Source organism: Clarias gariepinus, chromosome 1 (genome assembly GCF_024256425.1).
Source record: "Clarias gariepinus isolate MV-2021 ecotype Netherlands chromosome 1, CGAR_prim_01v2, whole genome shotgun sequence".
NCBI lineage: Eukaryota > Metazoa > Chordata > Actinopteri > Siluriformes > Clariidae > Clarias > Clarias gariepinus.
The window spans coordinates 44,934,226-44,953,061 of NC_071100.1; the positions used below are offsets into that span (position 1 = coordinate 44,934,226).

General features: G+C 39.8%; 1 protein-coding gene across 1 annotated transcript; it reads right to left on the reverse strand.

The window, feature by feature from the left end:
- Window positions 1-1,937: 1,937 nt before the first annotated feature.
- On the reverse strand, window positions 1,938-17,944 carry ap1g2 (adaptor related protein complex 1 subunit gamma 2). Its single transcript, XM_053503629.1, has 22 exons — window positions 17,785-17,944; window positions 15,005-15,213; window positions 14,796-14,920; window positions 13,756-13,897; window positions 13,534-13,630; window positions 13,349-13,425; window positions 10,492-10,587; window positions 10,324-10,404; window positions 10,106-10,204; window positions 9,296-9,351; window positions 8,510-8,623; window positions 8,033-8,173; window positions 7,722-7,776; window positions 7,423-7,545; window positions 5,579-5,668; window positions 5,334-5,461; window positions 5,133-5,237; window positions 4,847-4,994; window positions 4,604-4,760; window positions 3,774-3,925; window positions 2,921-3,019; window positions 1,938-2,815 (listed from the first exon to the last, which is right to left on the reverse strand). The coding sequence occupies exons 2-22, from the start codon at window positions 15,203-15,205 to the stop codon at window positions 2,714-2,716; spliced, it is 2,388 nt and encodes a 795-aa protein (XP_053359604.1). The 5' UTR covers window positions 15,206-15,213; window positions 17,785-17,944; the 3' UTR covers window positions 1,938-2,713.
- Window positions 17,945-18,836: the final 892 nt, after the last annotated feature.

Consider the following 18,836-nt stretch of genomic DNA (forward strand, 5'->3'; position numbering starts at 1 on the left):
ATAAGCCAAGTCAATCTATAAAGTAAAAAAAATAGAATAAACCAAACATAAGAGTATTAATCTTATTTCTAGTCAAATGTTACTAAAATTGCAAGTGAAAAAATGTCTTGTTCTAATGGCAGATCATTTTGTTTTTGTTTTGTCTTATTAAATAAATTACAGATAGGTTTGTCTAGATTCAAGAATATTTCACTTGATAAGATATTACTTTTTTGCAGTATGTAGTTCAGCATGTTGAGATACATTTCTGTTCACCACAGCTGTACATCCTGACACTATCCTGTATGAATTCTACAGACTGTTGTTTGAATGAGCAGCTGATTTTATCCATTGTGCGGCTTTATGAAAGTATAAAAATTTCTCAAAGCAAAATACAGTAGTATGTTAAAAAACCTGTTGCAATAAAAATGTTATAATTTTTCTGCATTGCAATTTGAGTTGGGGAAATAAATCCTTACACCATTTATATATAATGCTTAAAATTTTCACCACTGCAATTTATTGTGGTTGCATATCAAAATTCAATTCTAGCATTTAAACTCAAAGGGAAAATATTGTGCAGTATCCTAAAGAAAATCCTCCCTCAAAATAAAAATGAGTTAATTATAATGTGTGCAAAGAAAACCCAAAATAAAATGATACCCGAGACAGGAAACAGCTTTTTATTTTAAAATGAAAAACAAACAAATACAGCATGTATGGACCGTTATCCCAGACGTTCAAGTCACCTGAATAGTAGCACATAAGTAGGTCTGGTGTGGAGGCGGAGTAAAATGAAATGGATTCAGTCATGATGAAAAACTAATGATGATTTCTGGATGATCTTGATCAAACGTGAGAGATGCAAAAGCTTTATTTGTGGATGGCTGCAACTAGAAACAAATGGCCTACACATCCAAAGACCCATTTCTTAGCTAGTTGGGACTGGTTTAGATGAGGATCAGGTTTAATGGTATGTATAAAGGCCCAGTCAAAAGTTTGGACACACCTGCTCATTGATTATTTACTATTGTCTAGATTTTAGAATAAGACTGAATAATCATCAATCAAGTATGCAATGAGACCTATTGATTTAAATAGTAAACCATTATAAAAAAAAAAAAAACAGGTTCTTCAAAATAACCACTATTGGCAGCCATCTGTGGGAACCTCCTCAAGACGGTTAAAAAATCATTCTGGGTTGAAAGAATCCATCTATATTCGCAAGGAATATCATTGGGAATTCTGGGCAAGCGGACATCCTAAACTGGGTGCGAACCCATGGCAGGACACCAGTATACATGCTCACACAATCACACACTATGGGCAATTTGAAAACACCAATTAAATTTGTTGGATGGTGGAAGGAAACCAGAGTCCCCTGAGGAAACCCAGCAAGCTTGGAGGGAAACATGTAACTTCCATAAATAAAAATAATAATCTGATTTGATTACTCTTTTTTCCTTACTACATACAGTATTTCCACGTATTCCAGTATTGCTCAACAAAGTATTTCATGAGTGGGTGTGTCCAAACTGGTGAGGTCACTAGGGTTTCCATAGAGTCCAAGACAAATATAGCCATATACAGTAGCTGCTGGTATTTACTCGTGTTGAATAAAATCATTTTGCCTTCACAATTCCACTTATATTATTTATCTTATTCTAATTGTTATTAAGAGAATCAAAATGTTTATTGGACAAAACTATACAAGAATTAGAAGTTTAACCACAACCATAAAAGCTGAAGCTAAACACTGGCTTGGATTTCCTTCTAGCCGTTCCTTTTTCATTAGAACAACCTTGTTTTTTTTCTTCTTTTTTCATTTACGTCAGTTTAAAAGTGTCCACTATTTGTAAATATTTCACCACACATTTGTTGTCTTAAAAAAAAAAAAAAAATTGGGGGGTTGTCTGAATAAGATCTGAGTTATATAAACACAATACTGTGCAAAAGTCTTAGGCACTGTAGTACTTATCTTTAGTACACATTTTATATGTGTTCATCATGTCTGTATTATTATGTACAAAACCATTTAATATTTACAAGCATGACCAGGTTTAAGTGGAGGGGAGAAGAGAAAAAAGTAAAAAAAATAAAAAAAGGTTAAACCTCCAGGGTTTTGCATGAAAATAGAAAGGTGCGAGTGTGACAGTTAGCAGAAGAACTCATTCTCCAGCACACTCAGTAAAACCTAACAGCTGTTTTATTTCTAGTATTTTATAAACGTCATGGGATCAAACAAAACATATACCATAAGCAAAGATGCTTAAAATAAAATAAACCAATGAAATATAATATAATGATCACTAAAGTGTAATAAAACAAACACGGTCAGTATCTGGTGTGACAAATAATCAGTAGTGTTAAATACAGATTTGTGCAGTTTTATAAATAAAACAGCTGGGAGAAACAGAAAATATGCTTTCTTTACATGCATGCAAATATTCTTCTGTAATGTTATTTATTCATTTTAAATGTATTTCTGGAAATATTGAATTGTTTTGTACATATTCATGCAGACATGATAAACATGTACGTATAACACAATCTGCATCAGTGCCTAAGACTTGTACACAGTACTATATTTCATTGCCCTCGCCAATATATACAGTAATAATGTACCAGCGATGTAATACAGTAGAATTCTTTGTACATCAGTAGCTGTGACGAGAAAACAAATGCAACCCCTTTTAAAAACTGATTCTGTATCAGGCCCAAGCAAATCGTACACTCAGTTCCAAGCAGGGTTTGGGAAGGAGTCGATCTGTATGGTCTCCTGACAGACCGTTCCCTGATTGGAGTACGACACCCGAACTCGCATCTTTAGGCTCGCCTGTGAACGGACATAGAAGAAATATGGTTTACATCCATCAAGCAGCCTGATTCATCAAACAAATGAATTAAAAAAATAATAAAATCAGCCTGGATAACAACTCACCTTGTTGGTAGTGTTGAGTAGAACAGTCTGAGTGACCGTACCACCATTCTGTGCAGGAATCACGTCACCACTTGGAGCCTTCATCTGAAGCTGCACACTCTGTCAAAGAAACCCATTGAGACAGATCATGTTTTCTAAATCAACATAGTCTGGCATATAGTTTGTACAATCCTAACATTGTCTTCATTCAAGAGCACACTGGTTCAGTTTGTTCCTCAAGCTCACAAAAGGGGCAGTGGAGGCTCAGTGGGTTAATGCTCAAACCACTTTCTTCACTAAGCTGCCACTGTTGGGGCCCTTGAGAAAGGCCCTAAACTATGTCTGCTCTAAGGGTGCTGCATCATGACCAAAATCAAGGTGCAACTCCAATACAGCAGGAATTTATTGAACTACCACTCCAAAGTGCTTCTACCATGACTTCTAAACATTGGCTGAGCAAAACTGCCTTTAACCCTAAGGGTGCTGAAGTTTTGAGACCATCTTCTCCTGAGTCAGAGCTTTGCTTCCCTAACTGCATTTACAGTACTACAGCCTATCCATCTGCTCAGATCTCCTAAATGTCTCAACTGAATTTGATGGGTTGTTTGTGATCTTGTTGTCTGTGATTGTCCGGAGGACAATAAGTGAAAAACAGAATGGACGAGTTATGGAAAAGTCCTTTATTATAGTAGTTTAGATCTTTCCTTTAAAGGGAGGCCCTCCTGAATGCGCTAAGCTCCCAGTGGAAGGCCAACCTGCCAATCCTGCCAAACACAATCACTTACCAAACAAACTGGGTATGAAAGGTCTAAATTAGGTAATAATGTACAGTTTTTAAAAGTATAAGATACAGTTTGAAAAAAATCTTAGGTACCTTAGGTACCGCTGCTTGTAGGGTAAAGTTGGTGACATCACTCTGCGTGGAGTTAGAAGCAGTAAAAGTGACCGTGATGCCAGTTTCTGTCTCACTGTCACACTGAAGTTTCAGGCTCACTCCTCCGTTATCGTACACCGTCACACTAGGAGCTTAAAAAAAACAAAACAAAACCCTCGCTAAATTATTTGCTGCTATAATACAAAATGCGTTCAAGTCAAACTAGGACTTTGGATTTTGCTGAATAACAGAACACAGTCATGAGAGTATCTGACTAATCAGATTGCCTGCTTTATGTCTGAAACACTGGCCTCCCAGGAACTCTTATAATGGCCCAAATATGTGGAAATGCCTTGAAGCGAGGTCAGGACTGTACGAGGGATGTGGCTCCAACTCCCAGCCGAGTTTCTGTAATGTGCAAGTGGCGTTGGTGAATGATCGTGTGTACAGTTCCTACAGACAGATTGCGACAATTTATCTGTTGATTTTACAGGATCAGGCGTTTCACTCGCTGAAAATTCAGCTTTCGTCATTCAAGGACGTGCGGCCTTCTTTAAAATGTTTGCACCAGTCAAATGGTTTACTGCGATTAAGAGTCTCATCACCGTACTGTGCTTGTACTCTTCTGTAAATGTTAATCAGTTATACGGCTTCATTAATAAGAGTGTTCATCACAAGTCCCGGTTTGATTTGAACACCCCTCGTATTTACATAACAGCTCCAAATGCATCTTTGCGAGAAGTTTTAAGTATTGGGTATTATGCTACAAATCCTTAGAAGCAGATTTTTATATATGCCAGAACATGGCTAATTCTAGTCTATAAACTCACCAGATGTGGCCTCTAGACCTCCCAGCAAATCCAGCAGGTTTTCACTCGCATTTGAACTGGTAGAGCTCGGCATCTTGATGAGGTTGTTGTTGTTGTTTACGCCGCTTTCCTGGACAGGCGGACCGGTTTCACCCAGCAAGTCCAAAAGGTCACACACCTAAAAACCATGCCGGAGTCCGTTTCATTCCTGTCGTCCGTCACGGAGGGTAGCAACAAATCAAACAAAAATACAATTTGAAATACCTGATTTGCTGGTTCCAGAGGCAAAACCGACACTCCGGCAAGAGGCTTGCGCTGATCCGAACCTTCACTAGACTCCCTGATTAGATCTCCGTTGGTGGACGCAGGCACGTTCTTATCAACCACTGGCATCCTCTCCAACACAGCAGCCCTGTCCGGAGGGCAGACGAATCATACGCATTATATATACTACTACGCAGGGTACGACATCGACTGCAACGGCATACTGGCAGACGTGCAAAGCATGCAGTTATCAATAAACTCGAATGTTGATCATACAGAATAAGACCTTATGTGGTCATATTTTTTGAAGAGGGCGTTGTATTCCACGGCTCTCTGCTGCAGCTCCAGATCGATGCAGCTGCCGTAGATACTGACGATACTCCTGATTCGGCTTGGAGAGAGAAAGAGAGAGAAAAAGAAAATGCTTTAATGACACGAATAACTATTAATGAAATAGGTGCATTTTAAAATAATAGCTGACTCTTACTCCACATTAGATGTGATGCGGGTACTCAGCTTCATGATGGCAGTTAATGCGAAGCCCCTGGTTGCTGACCATGACATGTGTGACTGTAAGACTGTTTCCAAGGCATCAAGGACATCATCCTCTGTTATCTTGTACCGAAGAACAAAGATGGGCATTAAAGATAAAGGTAACTTGATTAAAAAAAAAAAAAAAGTAAAAATCTTATAATAAATGAATGAATGATGAAGACAGACACACTGCTCTACCTGAATGGGTTCGATGTCATCGCACTCTCCTTTCAGCAGCAGGTCCCCGTACTCACCTATACACCAGCAGGCAACCTGAACCAGAGATTGCTGAAAGATAACAAGCACAGAATGTCTCTCACACACACACACACACACAATACCTGTCCAAGGTGTAAACTAAACCGTGCATTTATTAACACTTTTTCATTTATTTATTTATTTTTTACAAATACATATGACCTTTAACCCCAAATTTTAGGTTTATTTGCCATTTCTTTTTGGATTTTTCCCCAATTTTCCCCCCTAATTTAGTCATATCCAATTTCTCCCCACCACTAGGGGGCTCCACATTAAGGCTACTACTACCACTCAGTCGAGAGGGCTGAAGACTATCATGTGTTTCCCCTGAACCACGTGACGCCAGTCGACCACATCTTTTCGAACTGCTAACTCACGCACCGTTGAGGGTGGCGTAACACACTCGGAGAACAGTGCTATCTGCTCTTTCCGCTTGCGTGAGCTCACAGATGTCTCTGATTGGCTGTAGAGCCGTGATTAATGTGAGAGCATTAAGTACCTCTCATCCCTCCCCTCATCCCTCTAGACCTCCGACTGCGAGAGGTTACAGCATCATGGGAATCAAACCAGCGATCTCTGGATGATAGGGCGAGCACTTTATGACTGCGCTACTCAGAGGCCAAAGTTGGCACTGTTAATCAGAGCATTCAGCCTTTTTTTTTTGCATTACAGTAAAACCTCGGATTGCGAGTAACGCGGTTTGCGAGTGTTCCGTAAGACGACCAAAGTTTTTTAAAACATTTTGCCTTCAAAACGAGCAAGTCTGGGTTTACGAGTACTGAGTATCATGTATCACGCATGTGCTTCTTGTTTTGACGCGTAGTGTCACGTGATCACAACTGGACCAACAGGTTTTCTCTTTCTTACTCTGTGGAATTGTGGGTAATCGTCTCCCCTGCTGGGTCTTAGTCTCTTACTGGTGTAATTAACATCCATGCACGCATGTACTGTTTACTATAACACTGTGACCATGTGTGTGTGTGTAAAACATAATTTATTTTGTGTTTAAAAGCGTGTGTGTACAACGCGCGTGTACTGTTTCTTATAACACATGTGTGTGAGCACGTGTAAAGCAAAAGAAAGTCTCATTAGAGGTTAAAATTCCAGAGTGTGAATCGGCACGGTGTCAAATTACGTGCGTGCACACACATAACGACAGGCCTCTTACGTTAGCTTCACACACACTCACTCACACACGCTTCACTTATTCTGCATAACCAGAAACACTTATCTGTTGGGATTTATTCTTACTTATATATTTTTTAAAAGGTAAAGTGCAGGTTTTTTTTTTTTTTTTTACTTTATATTTTGTATTAATTATTTTTATGTATTTATTTTTTGAGCTGTGGAATGAATAATTTGAGTTTGCATTATTTCTTATGGGAAAATTTGCTTTGATTTACTAGTGTTTTGAAATACGAGCCCACTTTCAGAACGAATTATCCTCATAATCCAAGGTTCCTTTGTACTATGTTTTCATAAATATATATATAGGGCTCACGATTGTCAAATAAAGAGCGACATGTACTTATTTTCAGCCCACCCTAGGCAATGTGAAGAACTAAATTTTTTATATCACATCATCATAAGCTCTTTTTATTCTTTTTATGCCAACTGCCATCCACTGCATTTACTGCCATAAGGACACCGCTCTCGCGGTAGCAGATTAAACAGGTACAGAAGCAGTAGCGTGAGAGGGAACTGTCCGACTGCGGATGGATGGTTCTCTCGGACAGATTTTTAAAAAGAGTAGACAAAAATGCTTGAGCAGGTTTCATCTTTACCTGTGAAATGTCTGCAATTAGTGCTCTGTAAAGTTTATGAACTGTGTAGCAGTGGAGCTTGGACGCTGTTGCGATGAGCTGAACTAGGTTGGGCACGGTCTCGTCTCTGACATCACTTCCTGCCTGTATGAACAAAAACATTTCGATGTTTTGGAGTACAATATTAAAACAAATACATTTGCAGTAGGTTTAACAGATAATTTCGTGGTTATTTAGAGAAGAAAGAAAAAAGAAAAAAAATTTAAAACTCTGATTATTTTGACCTAAGGTTAATTGAACAGAATTTTGAGGAGATTTACCGTGACGAGGACAAGCAGGATGGTGTCGATGTGCCAGCGCTGAGACGGAGCGTACCTGACAGAGACATAGAGAGAAAGACCTAGCGTTGTGACACAGCTAACACACAATAAAAGAGTTGTCCTGCATGATCACAAAGTTAAGAGAGAAAGAGAGGGGAGTTTTCCTGGAGCTCTCACTGTGACCACAGAGACATATTAAACTTGGCGAACAGAGAGATGTATTCGGTGACACCGCGGTGCGTGGCATTCAGTGGGGCATGTACATGTGCGACGTACTGTATATCAGGAGATGGCTTGTGGTGGAGCGGTACCTTTCAGCTGTGTTGAATATGCCAGACGCTGTGTTCGCTCGCAGTTCAGGAGGACAGGTGGAGAGGAAAGCGAGCAGCTCTTTCATCATGGTGCGGATGTTCGCCGCGGTTACTAAAGCTAGGGACAGCTCCAAAGCGCGACTGGAAACGAGAAGGCAAAAGATTATCTTAAAGACAAAGATCGGCACTTATGATTTCTTTTTGTCCTCAAAAACGGATCAATTATTAATAATAACCTGCATACTGGGATAAAACTTCAAGTCAAACCGGGACTAATATAACAACAAAATAACAACATAGTTATAAGAGTCTGAAATGCTGGCCTCCCAGGAACTCCTTTAATGACCCAAACATGTGGCTCGGAGCGAGGTCAAGACTGTACAGTTGAATGATTACGTGCACAGTTTCTACAGACAGATTGACGATTCAGGAGAAAGTCCCGGTTTGACTTGAACGGCTCTTGTATGTAGATCCTACCGTTTAACTGAGGCATCCTGGTCCTTCAGGCAGTCCACAATAGTACCCCTGTGTCTCTGCACTGCATTGTGATCCGTCTGAACAATCTTCTGGAGTGATGTCATCGATATATAGCTGTGAAACCCATGTGAAAATTTTATAATAAGACAACTAAAACCATATTTTCATGGATTTGTATGTACTTTAACACACTGATTCAGGGTATGCACACCCCCTGGAAGACTGCATTTGTCAAAACCCTCAGATTGCATGCATGTGCTTTTTAGGTGGCATTTTACACATCCAAATAAAACTGAAATGTGTCAGTTAGGCCTGAATGGGAATCAGTGTCAACCGTCGGTCTGAACAGGTGCCTAAAAGGGAGCAGCTGATGAAAGCGGACAGTCCTGTTAGGCCTGATTGTTCTTGCGTAACCGCCATGATTAGCCCTTATGCAGTGAAAAAAAAAAAAAAAATCAAATATAATCACGTCCTCCTGTGTGGACAATGAGAGCGGCGTATCAAGCCTGATTTCCCTTACAGGCAAACCGCTAGTCGACTTTGACATTTCTGGTCCATTTGCTACTCGGTTTGATTTGGTGTCATGCTGGTTTGGCTTCAAATGAGCCAGGAAGCTAAGCAAAAAAAAAGAAAAAAAGGCCTCTGGCAGAGGCATATGTATGGTTGAAAATAGACTTTCAGATCTATTTTTTTCAGAAAAACAGTGATGGTGAACGGTACAAACCATAAGAAGACTGAAGATTTTAACAAATCAAATGAAGAGCTACAAAAAGGAAAGACACTCACCGGATATTGCGATCGTTATTCAAAAGAAACCGTCCCAAAATATTCACAGCAAGGACCTGTCAGGGAACAGACGAGTACGCGAGGTTAGTTCAGTGTAAAGACCGTCATTTTAAATTATTTTGAACTTAGGTCTGAACTTGAAATTGTAGAGTCACTTTAGACAGCTTCAGAAGGCCAGGGATGCACCAACGCCTTTCACAGTTGGGTTTCATAAGTATTTGGACACTCAGGCCATTTATGTTAATGTTAGCTTAGATATGCTTACAAACAAGGCTCCTTATGAGCTTTATGATTAACTTATTTGAAGTTAGCGGTTCTGTTCATGAACTCCTGATTGATTGTGAAATTCTTCACGGTTCTTCTAAAACACTGTCGGTGAAGGGAATTGTTGTTTGTTCATACAGTAAGTGTTTCATGCAGTTCGGAGTTGAACAAAATATTACCGTAAATAAATAATAATTAAAAATACCAAAATGAATATGTGGTTGCCAAGGATGATTATTATAACACTAATATATCAGTTTATGGAGACAGTTTGTGCTGCTTTGAACAGTTTCAACGTGTGCCTAGTTATCACTAATTGTTAAAGGTTCTATGTTGTTGATCTCCGAGGATCCGGGTACGAGCCCTGCCGTCGGAGGCTTGCCACACCCCATACTACCCAGCCACTGCATGCAGTATCGTCCGAAGCCCACATAAAATCAGGAGGGTTGCGTCAGGAAGGGCAACTATAAACTATCAGGTAAGATAAATTAGCAGCCCTACAGTAGCACCAATGCGCTACCAGAGATTAAAGTGATCACGATTTACCCGGAGACCGCTTTCTGATTTGATGTCCAGGATAGTGAGCACTGTTTCGTACAGCACAGCGCTCCCTGCAGTCTTGCTGCTATCCGTGTTCGTCGCAACCTGCACATCGAAAAACAAGGAACAATCCTTAAAATTCATTCTAAACATTTCTTTAAAAAAAATAATAGACCGAAATATTAAGATAATGCTTGTTTATCATCTGATCAGTAGTGCTGTACCTGTGCCAGGAGATCATTCATGAGATCGCTTGCTCCATCGTTGTTGCGACCTAAAATCCTGAGCAATCTGAGAATTCGAATCTGTGAGCGAAAAAGACAGGAATGGTATCGGATCTTATATGGCATTACTGGATTAGTCTTAGTCTAAAACGAGCGATCGGTATTTACTTGTAAGAAAGGGTCGCTGACTCCAGCTATGTTGTGTTCTGGAGAATAACCTGATGTGATCAGATCCTTCATTATCTGAACCAGCTGTGGAACTGACTGAAAGAATAAAAATAAACAAAACATATACATGTATATCTATATAAAGTGGCAAGATAAAATATATGGACTTTTTGGAATTTCATGGTTTTCTGCATGAATTTGTCATAAAATGTGATCTGATCACACTTCATCAGGAGTATGGACACATGTAATGTGATCAGCTCCTTCCGCATGCATGAGCTCACAGATGCTCCTAATTGGCTGTAGAGCCGCGATCAACGTAGAAGAGGTTACAGCATCACCAGGGATTTGAACTCGCGATCTGCAGCTATAACATCTTTCACTCTTTTTGGAAGGCTGTCCACAAGATTTTGGAGTGTTTCTGTGCCCATTCATCCTGTAGAGCATTTATGAGGTCAGGCAATGATGTTGGACGAAAAGGCGTGGCTGACAACCTCCGTTCCAGCTCATACCAAAGGTGCTCAATGGGGTTGAGGTCACAGGGCTGAGTGTTAGGGCCAGTCAAGTTCTTCCACCCGAACTCATCAAATCATGTCTTTATAGTCTTTGCTTTGTGCACTGGGGCACAGTCATGATGGAATAGAAAAGGGGCTTCCCCAAACTGTTGCCTAAAATAATAATAACAACAAATATTCTGACTTTTCATGGGTTTATTAAGAACAACCATAAAAACCTCAGTGCTAGTGAAAAGGGCAAATTAATGACCTCAAAAAAGCTAAATGGAGTCTTGTTAAGAAAATGAGTTTGGAGGTGTGGACTAGAGCTACTCTGACTGATAAAAACCACTCAAACCCGCACAAAAAGAATACACCAATGGGAGCCATGCCTCGCCAAAAATAGAGCATTCAGAGGATCTACAATTAAGAAAGGGTTGCAAAGTGATTTCAAATACTTTAGAAACTCTCCAATCTACAGACCCTTTGGGACTGCGGCTAATCTAACAAAAATAACCGAAGAGCTCATCAGTGAGGTCAAGAAACAACCCCGAGTGACAGCCAAAGATTTAAAGGCATCAGTAGAATCTGTGTCCATGGGTCTACAGTCTATAAAACATAAAACAAGTAGGATGACCATGGCAGGACACCACAAAAGAAGCCGCTGCTTACTAGAAAGAACATTGCTGCATGCCTAAAGTTTGCGAAAGAGCACACTGATACTCCACAGCGGTATTGGGAAAATGTTTGGGGCACTAATGAAACCAAGACTAAACTATTTGGAAATAACACACAACACTACATCTGGCGTGAAAAGGGCACTGCATATTATCATGCCAACTGTAAAGTATGGTGGAGGTAACATGATGATTTGGGCTGCTTTGCTGCATCAAGGCGTGGCCAGCTTGGAGTCAAAGAAGGGAACATAAATTCCCGAGCGTATCAAAAAATTCTTCGGGAAAATGTAAAAATGTCTGTACATTAACTGAAACTTTGCAGAAGTTGGGTGATGGAACAGGACAATCATCCAAAACACCGGAGCAAGTCCACAACAGAGTGGCTTCAGAAAAAAACTAAATTCACCTTTTGGCGGAGCCCAGACCTCAACCCAACAGAGATGCTATGGAATGACTTGAAGAGAGTCATACACATGAAATGTCCAAAGAATATGACCGAGCTAAAATAGTTCTTCCAAGAAGAATGGGTTAAAATTCATCATTAAAATGAGGTGCAGGTTTGATCCACAGCTACAGCAGGCACCTGGTTGAGGTTATTGCTGCCAAAGCAGTTAACCAGTTATTAATTCCAAGGGTTCACTTACTTTTTCCACGACTAATTTGAATCATACATGAGTGTGTTCAATAAAGACATGAACGATCAGAATATTTTTGTGTTATTATTTTGGGCACGTTATATTTGTCAATACTCTTGACTTAGTTGAAGATCATATTAGAAAGAGATTACAGATAAATTTCCCAAATTGCAGAGAAATCTTGGACTTAGGTTTTATAACAGCCTGTAATGTTTTCTTGGTTAAATAATAAAAAATAAATAATACACACTTATAAGAATGTCAGCAATCCAGTGGTTAAAAAAATTATTAAAATTAAAATGAATTAAAAAAATGTCATGTATATGGTCTTGTATTTAATATGCAAACATGCATTCAGTGATCGATTATATGAATTGATATATAAACAGATTTTGATAAACAGATATATCTCTTATATTTTTGTTTTGCATGTGCCTTAGGTAAGATTTGTTGGGATAACGGGTCTCTAATTACAGAAGAGAGTTAGGGCCGCCATTACAATTTTTTTTTAAGGACTTTTTTTTTTTCCTTCTTACAATTTAGATGATTTTGGCCCATAATTTGACTTTTTCTCTGAATTTAGAATTTTCTCTCAGAATTCAAAAACTTTTTTTTTTCAGAATTCTGACTGTAAACGCAGTTGATTTCATCTGACTGTTTTCTGCCCATAATTCTGACTTTAATCTCTTAAAACTTTTTCCTCAGAATTCTGACTTTTTTCTCTTAGACTTTTTGCGACTTTAATCAATTGCGAGATTGTCAGAACTTACAATTTTAATGGTTTCCCTTATACTTTTCTGTACCTGTGTCTTTAACAAAAAAAAGAATGGAGTGACCACCCCCCCTTGTTGCCCCGCCCCTGTTAGCACCAATATACAAAAAAACTCCGCCCTCAACTGATGCTGGTTCACGTAGAGTCACATAAATCACATTTAACAAATGAATCCAGAAAACCATGAAATTCCTAAAAGGTTCACATACTTTTTCTTGGCATTGTACATTTATCATATAACAGGTGTCGAGGGACGCTATAACCTGTTTACGTGCGTACCTTGCGGAACTGCGCCAGAGTGTCAGGGTTGCGATCACACAGCTCCGTGATCAGAACTATGGTGCCGTGTAGAACACCTGAAAGTCCAAACAACATTTACATTTCAGCAAAACCGCAGGTCTAGACACTGAACGGGAACACGACGACATATTACTGTATAGATGATCTGGAATAAAAAGACTGACCGTGGTTCCTCTCTGTAAGCAGGGAGCCTGCGACAGGTGTGAACATCTCTCCCAGGTCAGGAATTTTCCTCACGATATGGACGGCACACAAAGCCGCCTGGAGCAACGAGAACATCGTTTACAAGTTAACCATGTTTGCGCTATCGTCTCTAAAATGCATGCTATACTCATGGAATGTTGCTGAACACGCGGGACAGTTTGGACATCCCACATGAGCCCTACCTTCTTCCTGATGTACGAGCTGGAGGATCTGAGGAGGCGCTCGATTTCAGGGGCCAGGTCTCGACACATCTCCGCAGATCCCATACACGCCAGAGTGCACAGGGCCAGAGACTGCACGTGCTGATTATTCTGCGAAAGGTCACTGCGAGACAAACACACGGCAATTAACCTACTAGAAGCAGTAACTACTAACCTACCAATTAAGACAACTAGCAAGTGGAGTTATATAATGTAGGTGAACTCTGGTGGTGTGGGATATTTTGTCTTAAGCAATGCGCTGGCGTGAAAAATCCTGATATACACATGGAGACACTGCTGCGCCTACTATTTACTAACATCAGTAAATGATGCCATGAAAATGTGTAGAAGATTATCCTTTTATAACTTGATGCCATTTCATTTCCACATGTTTGGGCCATAAAAGGAGTTCCTGGGAGGCAAGGGTTTCAGACATGAAGCAGAGAAAACTGAGAAAACTTTCTAATTTGATGGTGTCCAAGCACTAGTGAAACGCTGGGATAAGTGCATCAGTGTAGAGGTGATCAGTAAGCTGTCAGGCAGCGGGGCTGGACTTACCGCTGATCCTCACTTAGACTGATATTGTACATGAATGCTGGGGTTAAAAACGAGACTATAATCATGTCTACTTAAGACACACCGCAGTTTCACTTAAACCCTGATTCCACGTGTTACTCTTATGTACCTTCTAAATAGTCCTAATACTGATGTGCGTAATTACTTGATTAAATCTAATCCGATTTAATCTGATCCTAAAACTTTGTATACAGTCCTGAGCGTCATCACAAGCGCAAACTTGTATGTATACTCTTTTATACCAATGTGATGTGATGCAAAAGACCTGTATTGATTCTGTTTGCATATAGGTTTCTGCATGTGTTGTTAATATTCTTAATGAAAAAAAAAAAAAAAAGGATCTGGAATGTAGAATAATTTTTACTAGTAAATACAAAGCATTCCCCAAACTAGCCGAGTTTACCCTACATTATGCTGGTTAGAGGAGGAAAGATAAAGGACGTTACTTCTTAATGGAGTTGGTAATAAGCAAGCTGGCATCCTGCTTCTCGTCCAGGAGCATCATGGCGCCAAGGTAACCGATCCGTTTCTCGCTGTATCGAGAGCTGGCGATCATGTGTACACACTCCATCTGAAGAAACAACGGTATATCTTGCATGCATAAACTATTGATATGCTGCAAAGTATCCATGCAGACGTCACGTTACTACTTTACCTGACCGAAATGTGCAGGATAGCCCAGCATGTGCACATATAATAACTTGGCTAGATTGTGAAAGCGCCCTTCGGTGTCGGTCTGACGAAACTGAGCCCGGATGGCAGCACACTCTCTCTGGATAACCGCCCGCTCCTCTGCCTGAGTCCGGGCACTCCGGATTGCCCGGATCATTTCCTGTAAGCGGACTGATGGGGCCATGTCTGGACCTGTGTGTATGCATGCAAAACACATGTATAGAAATTAAAACCTACTTATACACGATGGACACTTACACTCACAATTCATTCCCGACTAAACCAATGCAGAATCCAACTTGTAATTCAATTCATAATTTCCATAAAATGTTTCTGATTAAGTATTCACATTATTTAAAAATTACCCAGAACTAATACAACAAGGCAATAAGATTTAATCAATCAATGTGATTGTCTTAATTTATCCTGATCTCATGTGCTGATCTGACTTAATGAAGTGGTTTCGGTGGGCTGCAGAAAATTCAGATTGTAGATTGGATCGCAGCCTTGTTACGTTTGGGAATGGCTGGTCTACAGCATTTCCTCTCTTAAACTGCAAAAAAAAAATCCTATCAAAAGAAAGCACTCTTGTCCATTCACAAGTATTGCCATGTGTTAAACTCTGGTAAAGGCTTTAAGCCCCGCCCACTCAGCACACCCACATTAGGTCATATACGACTGAAAAGCTTGTTTGTCAAGTCATGTACCATTATGTCAGACACGTCAGTTTCCTTTGCAAACCTTTCTACCACAGCACTGATAACTCTGCTTAGCGTCAGCCTGCGTTACGCCATCCGGTTACGGATTATTTCGCTATGACAGCACATTTCCATATTTTTCGAACAGAAACATGTGATCTCACTGTGTTTTTAAAAACCTTATTTTCTTTTAAATTTTAAACTGAAAATCTCAGTTTTTAGAATATTAAAATTTAAGAATTTTGACATGCTCCTTCCGATTCCTTTTTAGAAAGACGTTATAAAAAAATTTCCTAAATTGCAGAGAAATGTTAGACTTAGGTTTCATAACAGCCTGGTTTCAAATACACACTTATGTCAGCACACTGACTGTCATAAATGCAGTGGTTGAAAAATGAAAAAGAGAAAAAAAAATGTCATGTACTGTATACGGTCTTGTCTTAAATGTTAGTTAAGTTTGAATGCAAACATATGTACATTCAATGATTAATTATATGAATAAATGTATAAACAGATTTTGGCGGAAATGATAAGATCTCTTATTTTGTTTTGCATGTGCCTTAGTTGAAATAAAGAATCTCTAATTACGGAAGAGAATTAGGGCCGCCGTTAAACATTTTGTACTTTTTTCCCTCAGAATTCTGATTTTTTTTGCCTATAATTTAACCTTTTCTTTGAATTCTGAATTAAATCTCAGAATTCACACTTTTTTTCCTTAGAATTCTGACTTTTTGCGACTTTAATCACAGATTAGGAAAAAACTGTCAGAACTAAATTTGAATGCTGTTCCTAATACTCTTCTGTATCTAACTGATAAATAAGTATCTTTAAAATAAAAAAAGGGGGGAAAATGGAGTGATTTTCCCCCCTTGTTGCGCCGCCCCTGTTTCCACCAATGTAAAAGAAGATCCGTCCTCAACTGATGGTGGTTTACGTAGAGTTTTATATTACTCGAAACTAGATTACAAGATAAAAATTAGCCTTAGGCTTTGTTATGGCTGTTAGATTAAGAACTTGACAATGCAGATCCAAATAGTAATTTAATATTAAGTAAAAATAACAGCAACACATGAAACGTTTCTCAAATTAATGGCTGCATTTTATTTATCCAAGCATCTTGAACGCCCATATTTATGGTTTTGCTTGAACATTAAAAAGTTGATTGACTAGGATATATAGTAAGGGGAGTTAGAGTCTTGAGGAACATAGCAGCCATGTAATCTGTTGTTGGTCTATCGGCTGCTCCATCGAGGGGTCGCCACAGTGAACCATCCGATCTGCACAACAACTTTTAACGCAGATTTTTACGCCAAACCCCACTTACTGACTTAACCCTTCCATTTTATCCGGGTTTGAAACTGGTACAACATCCAGTCGCTGGTGCTTGTGCATTGGGTGGGAATTAAACCCGGGCCTTCTGTACAGCAGGCAAGAAACCTCCCACTGAGACACCACCAGTGCCCCCATGTAATAATGTGAGTTACAGTGCTCTAAAACATACACCTATTTATAATAAGGATCTCTGAGGGCCTGGGGGCGTGTCTACAAAATGATTGACAAGAGGCCAATTCAAATACAGAATACAATAGCTGAAAAAAAAAATCTAGTAATTAAAAAAAACATTATTTATATTAGTAATTCCAAAAAATTTTAATTTCCCCTTTAACCTGCATAGTTAGCCTCAGACCTATTTATTTGAATACAAAACATTTATGTAAATATAACAGCAACCAGTTAGTAAAAGATGCGTATATTGTTATTATGGACCTGTAAGGACCTGTAGAAACCTTTAGGGAAAATTCCAGAAGCTGGTATTATTACTGATTATACAGGAAGTAGGCTGGAGGCACTTCCGTGTCGCAGGTGAAGAGAAATCATACACCTGTCCCAGCAGTGTCCACTCCCATATTGTCCAGGAAGCCGTTGATAACTGGATTACAATGTAACCAGAGTGTATCTCACAGCCTCTAGATGGACCCTGTTTGTGTATTTATGTGTTAAAAAATAAAAAACCTCCGCGCTGGTATAGAGACAGAAACAGCTGCTAACGTTACAGCAGCCTTACCTCGGTAACACTATCTCCTTCACAACACGCTAACGGCGTCCTTAAATACCACCATCAGCACGCGCGCTCAGACCCAGACAGCACCAGCACCACTACACCAGTACCAGTACCGACTCCATCCGGCTCCGCGGGTTCACTAGTCGCTTTATTTTGTTCCCCTTTTCCTCCCCACCTGTATTGCTGATGTTCTCTCGCCCTTTGCGCCCGGTCTGGTCCAATAGTGTGTGATAATACACCTGCAACCAATCCGAAGGAGACAGGACACTCCAATCAGAGGTTGTGTTATCGCGGCGTTGAAACGTTAGGGAGCGTCGCTAAAGTGCGGCACGAAGGGGAAGCGTGAACTCCCTCCTCGACACGGGTTAACCACAGTAACATGAGCAAGCTGTGTGGTTTAAGCAGCGTCTGGCTAAACAGTACCTGTGAAAAATGTTCATAACGTTCTAATGAAGCTGGAAAGGATTAAACTGAATCCAAAACAGCTTTCTTTCAACTCAAATTAGTGCAATAAATACCAATAATAATATACAGTGTTAGTTCAGCAACCTAAAATGCCTTATAATGTGCTATATGTCATAAAATATATTATATACACTGTACCATTATGACCACCTGCCTAATACTGAGTGTGTTCCCTATTCCCCACTATAACAGTGATGCCCTGTGTGTTCTGACACCTTTCTATCACAACATTACATCATTCATTCCCAATCTGCATCATCAAACCTTGGTGACCTATGACCCGGTCACCAGTTTTCCTCTCTTGAACCACTTTTGTTAGGTCCTGACCACTGCAGACCAGGAACATCCCACATGAGCTGGAGAACATGCAAACTCCATGCACACAGAGACAGGAATCGAACCCGGACCCTAGAGGTGCAAGGCAAAAGTTTTACTCGCTGCCTAATATATCCCACCCACTTTTAGCCGCCATTGTAACGAGACCTTTAAAATGTAGCTACTGTGACTTGATCCGAATTGTAATGGCTAGACAACTGGATCTGAGCAACTTCAAAACTGCAGGTCTTGTGTAATGTTTGTCCCTATTGTAA

Bases quoted from the DNA above. Each gene is read 5' to 3' on its own strand.
- ap1g2 (XM_053503629.1), bottom strand. From the start codon at position 15,205: ATGGCCCCATCAGTCCGCTTACAGGAAATGATCCGGGCAATCCGGAGT. The intron at 9,352-10,105 runs GTAAATCGTGAT...GTTCCCTGACAG, and splicing joins AATCAGAAAGCGGTCTCCGG to GTCCTTGCTGTGAATATTTT. The intron at 7,546-7,721 runs GTAAATCTCCTC...TTGTTCATACAG, and splicing joins TCCTGCTTGTCCTCGTCACG to GCAGGAAGTGATGTCAGAGA.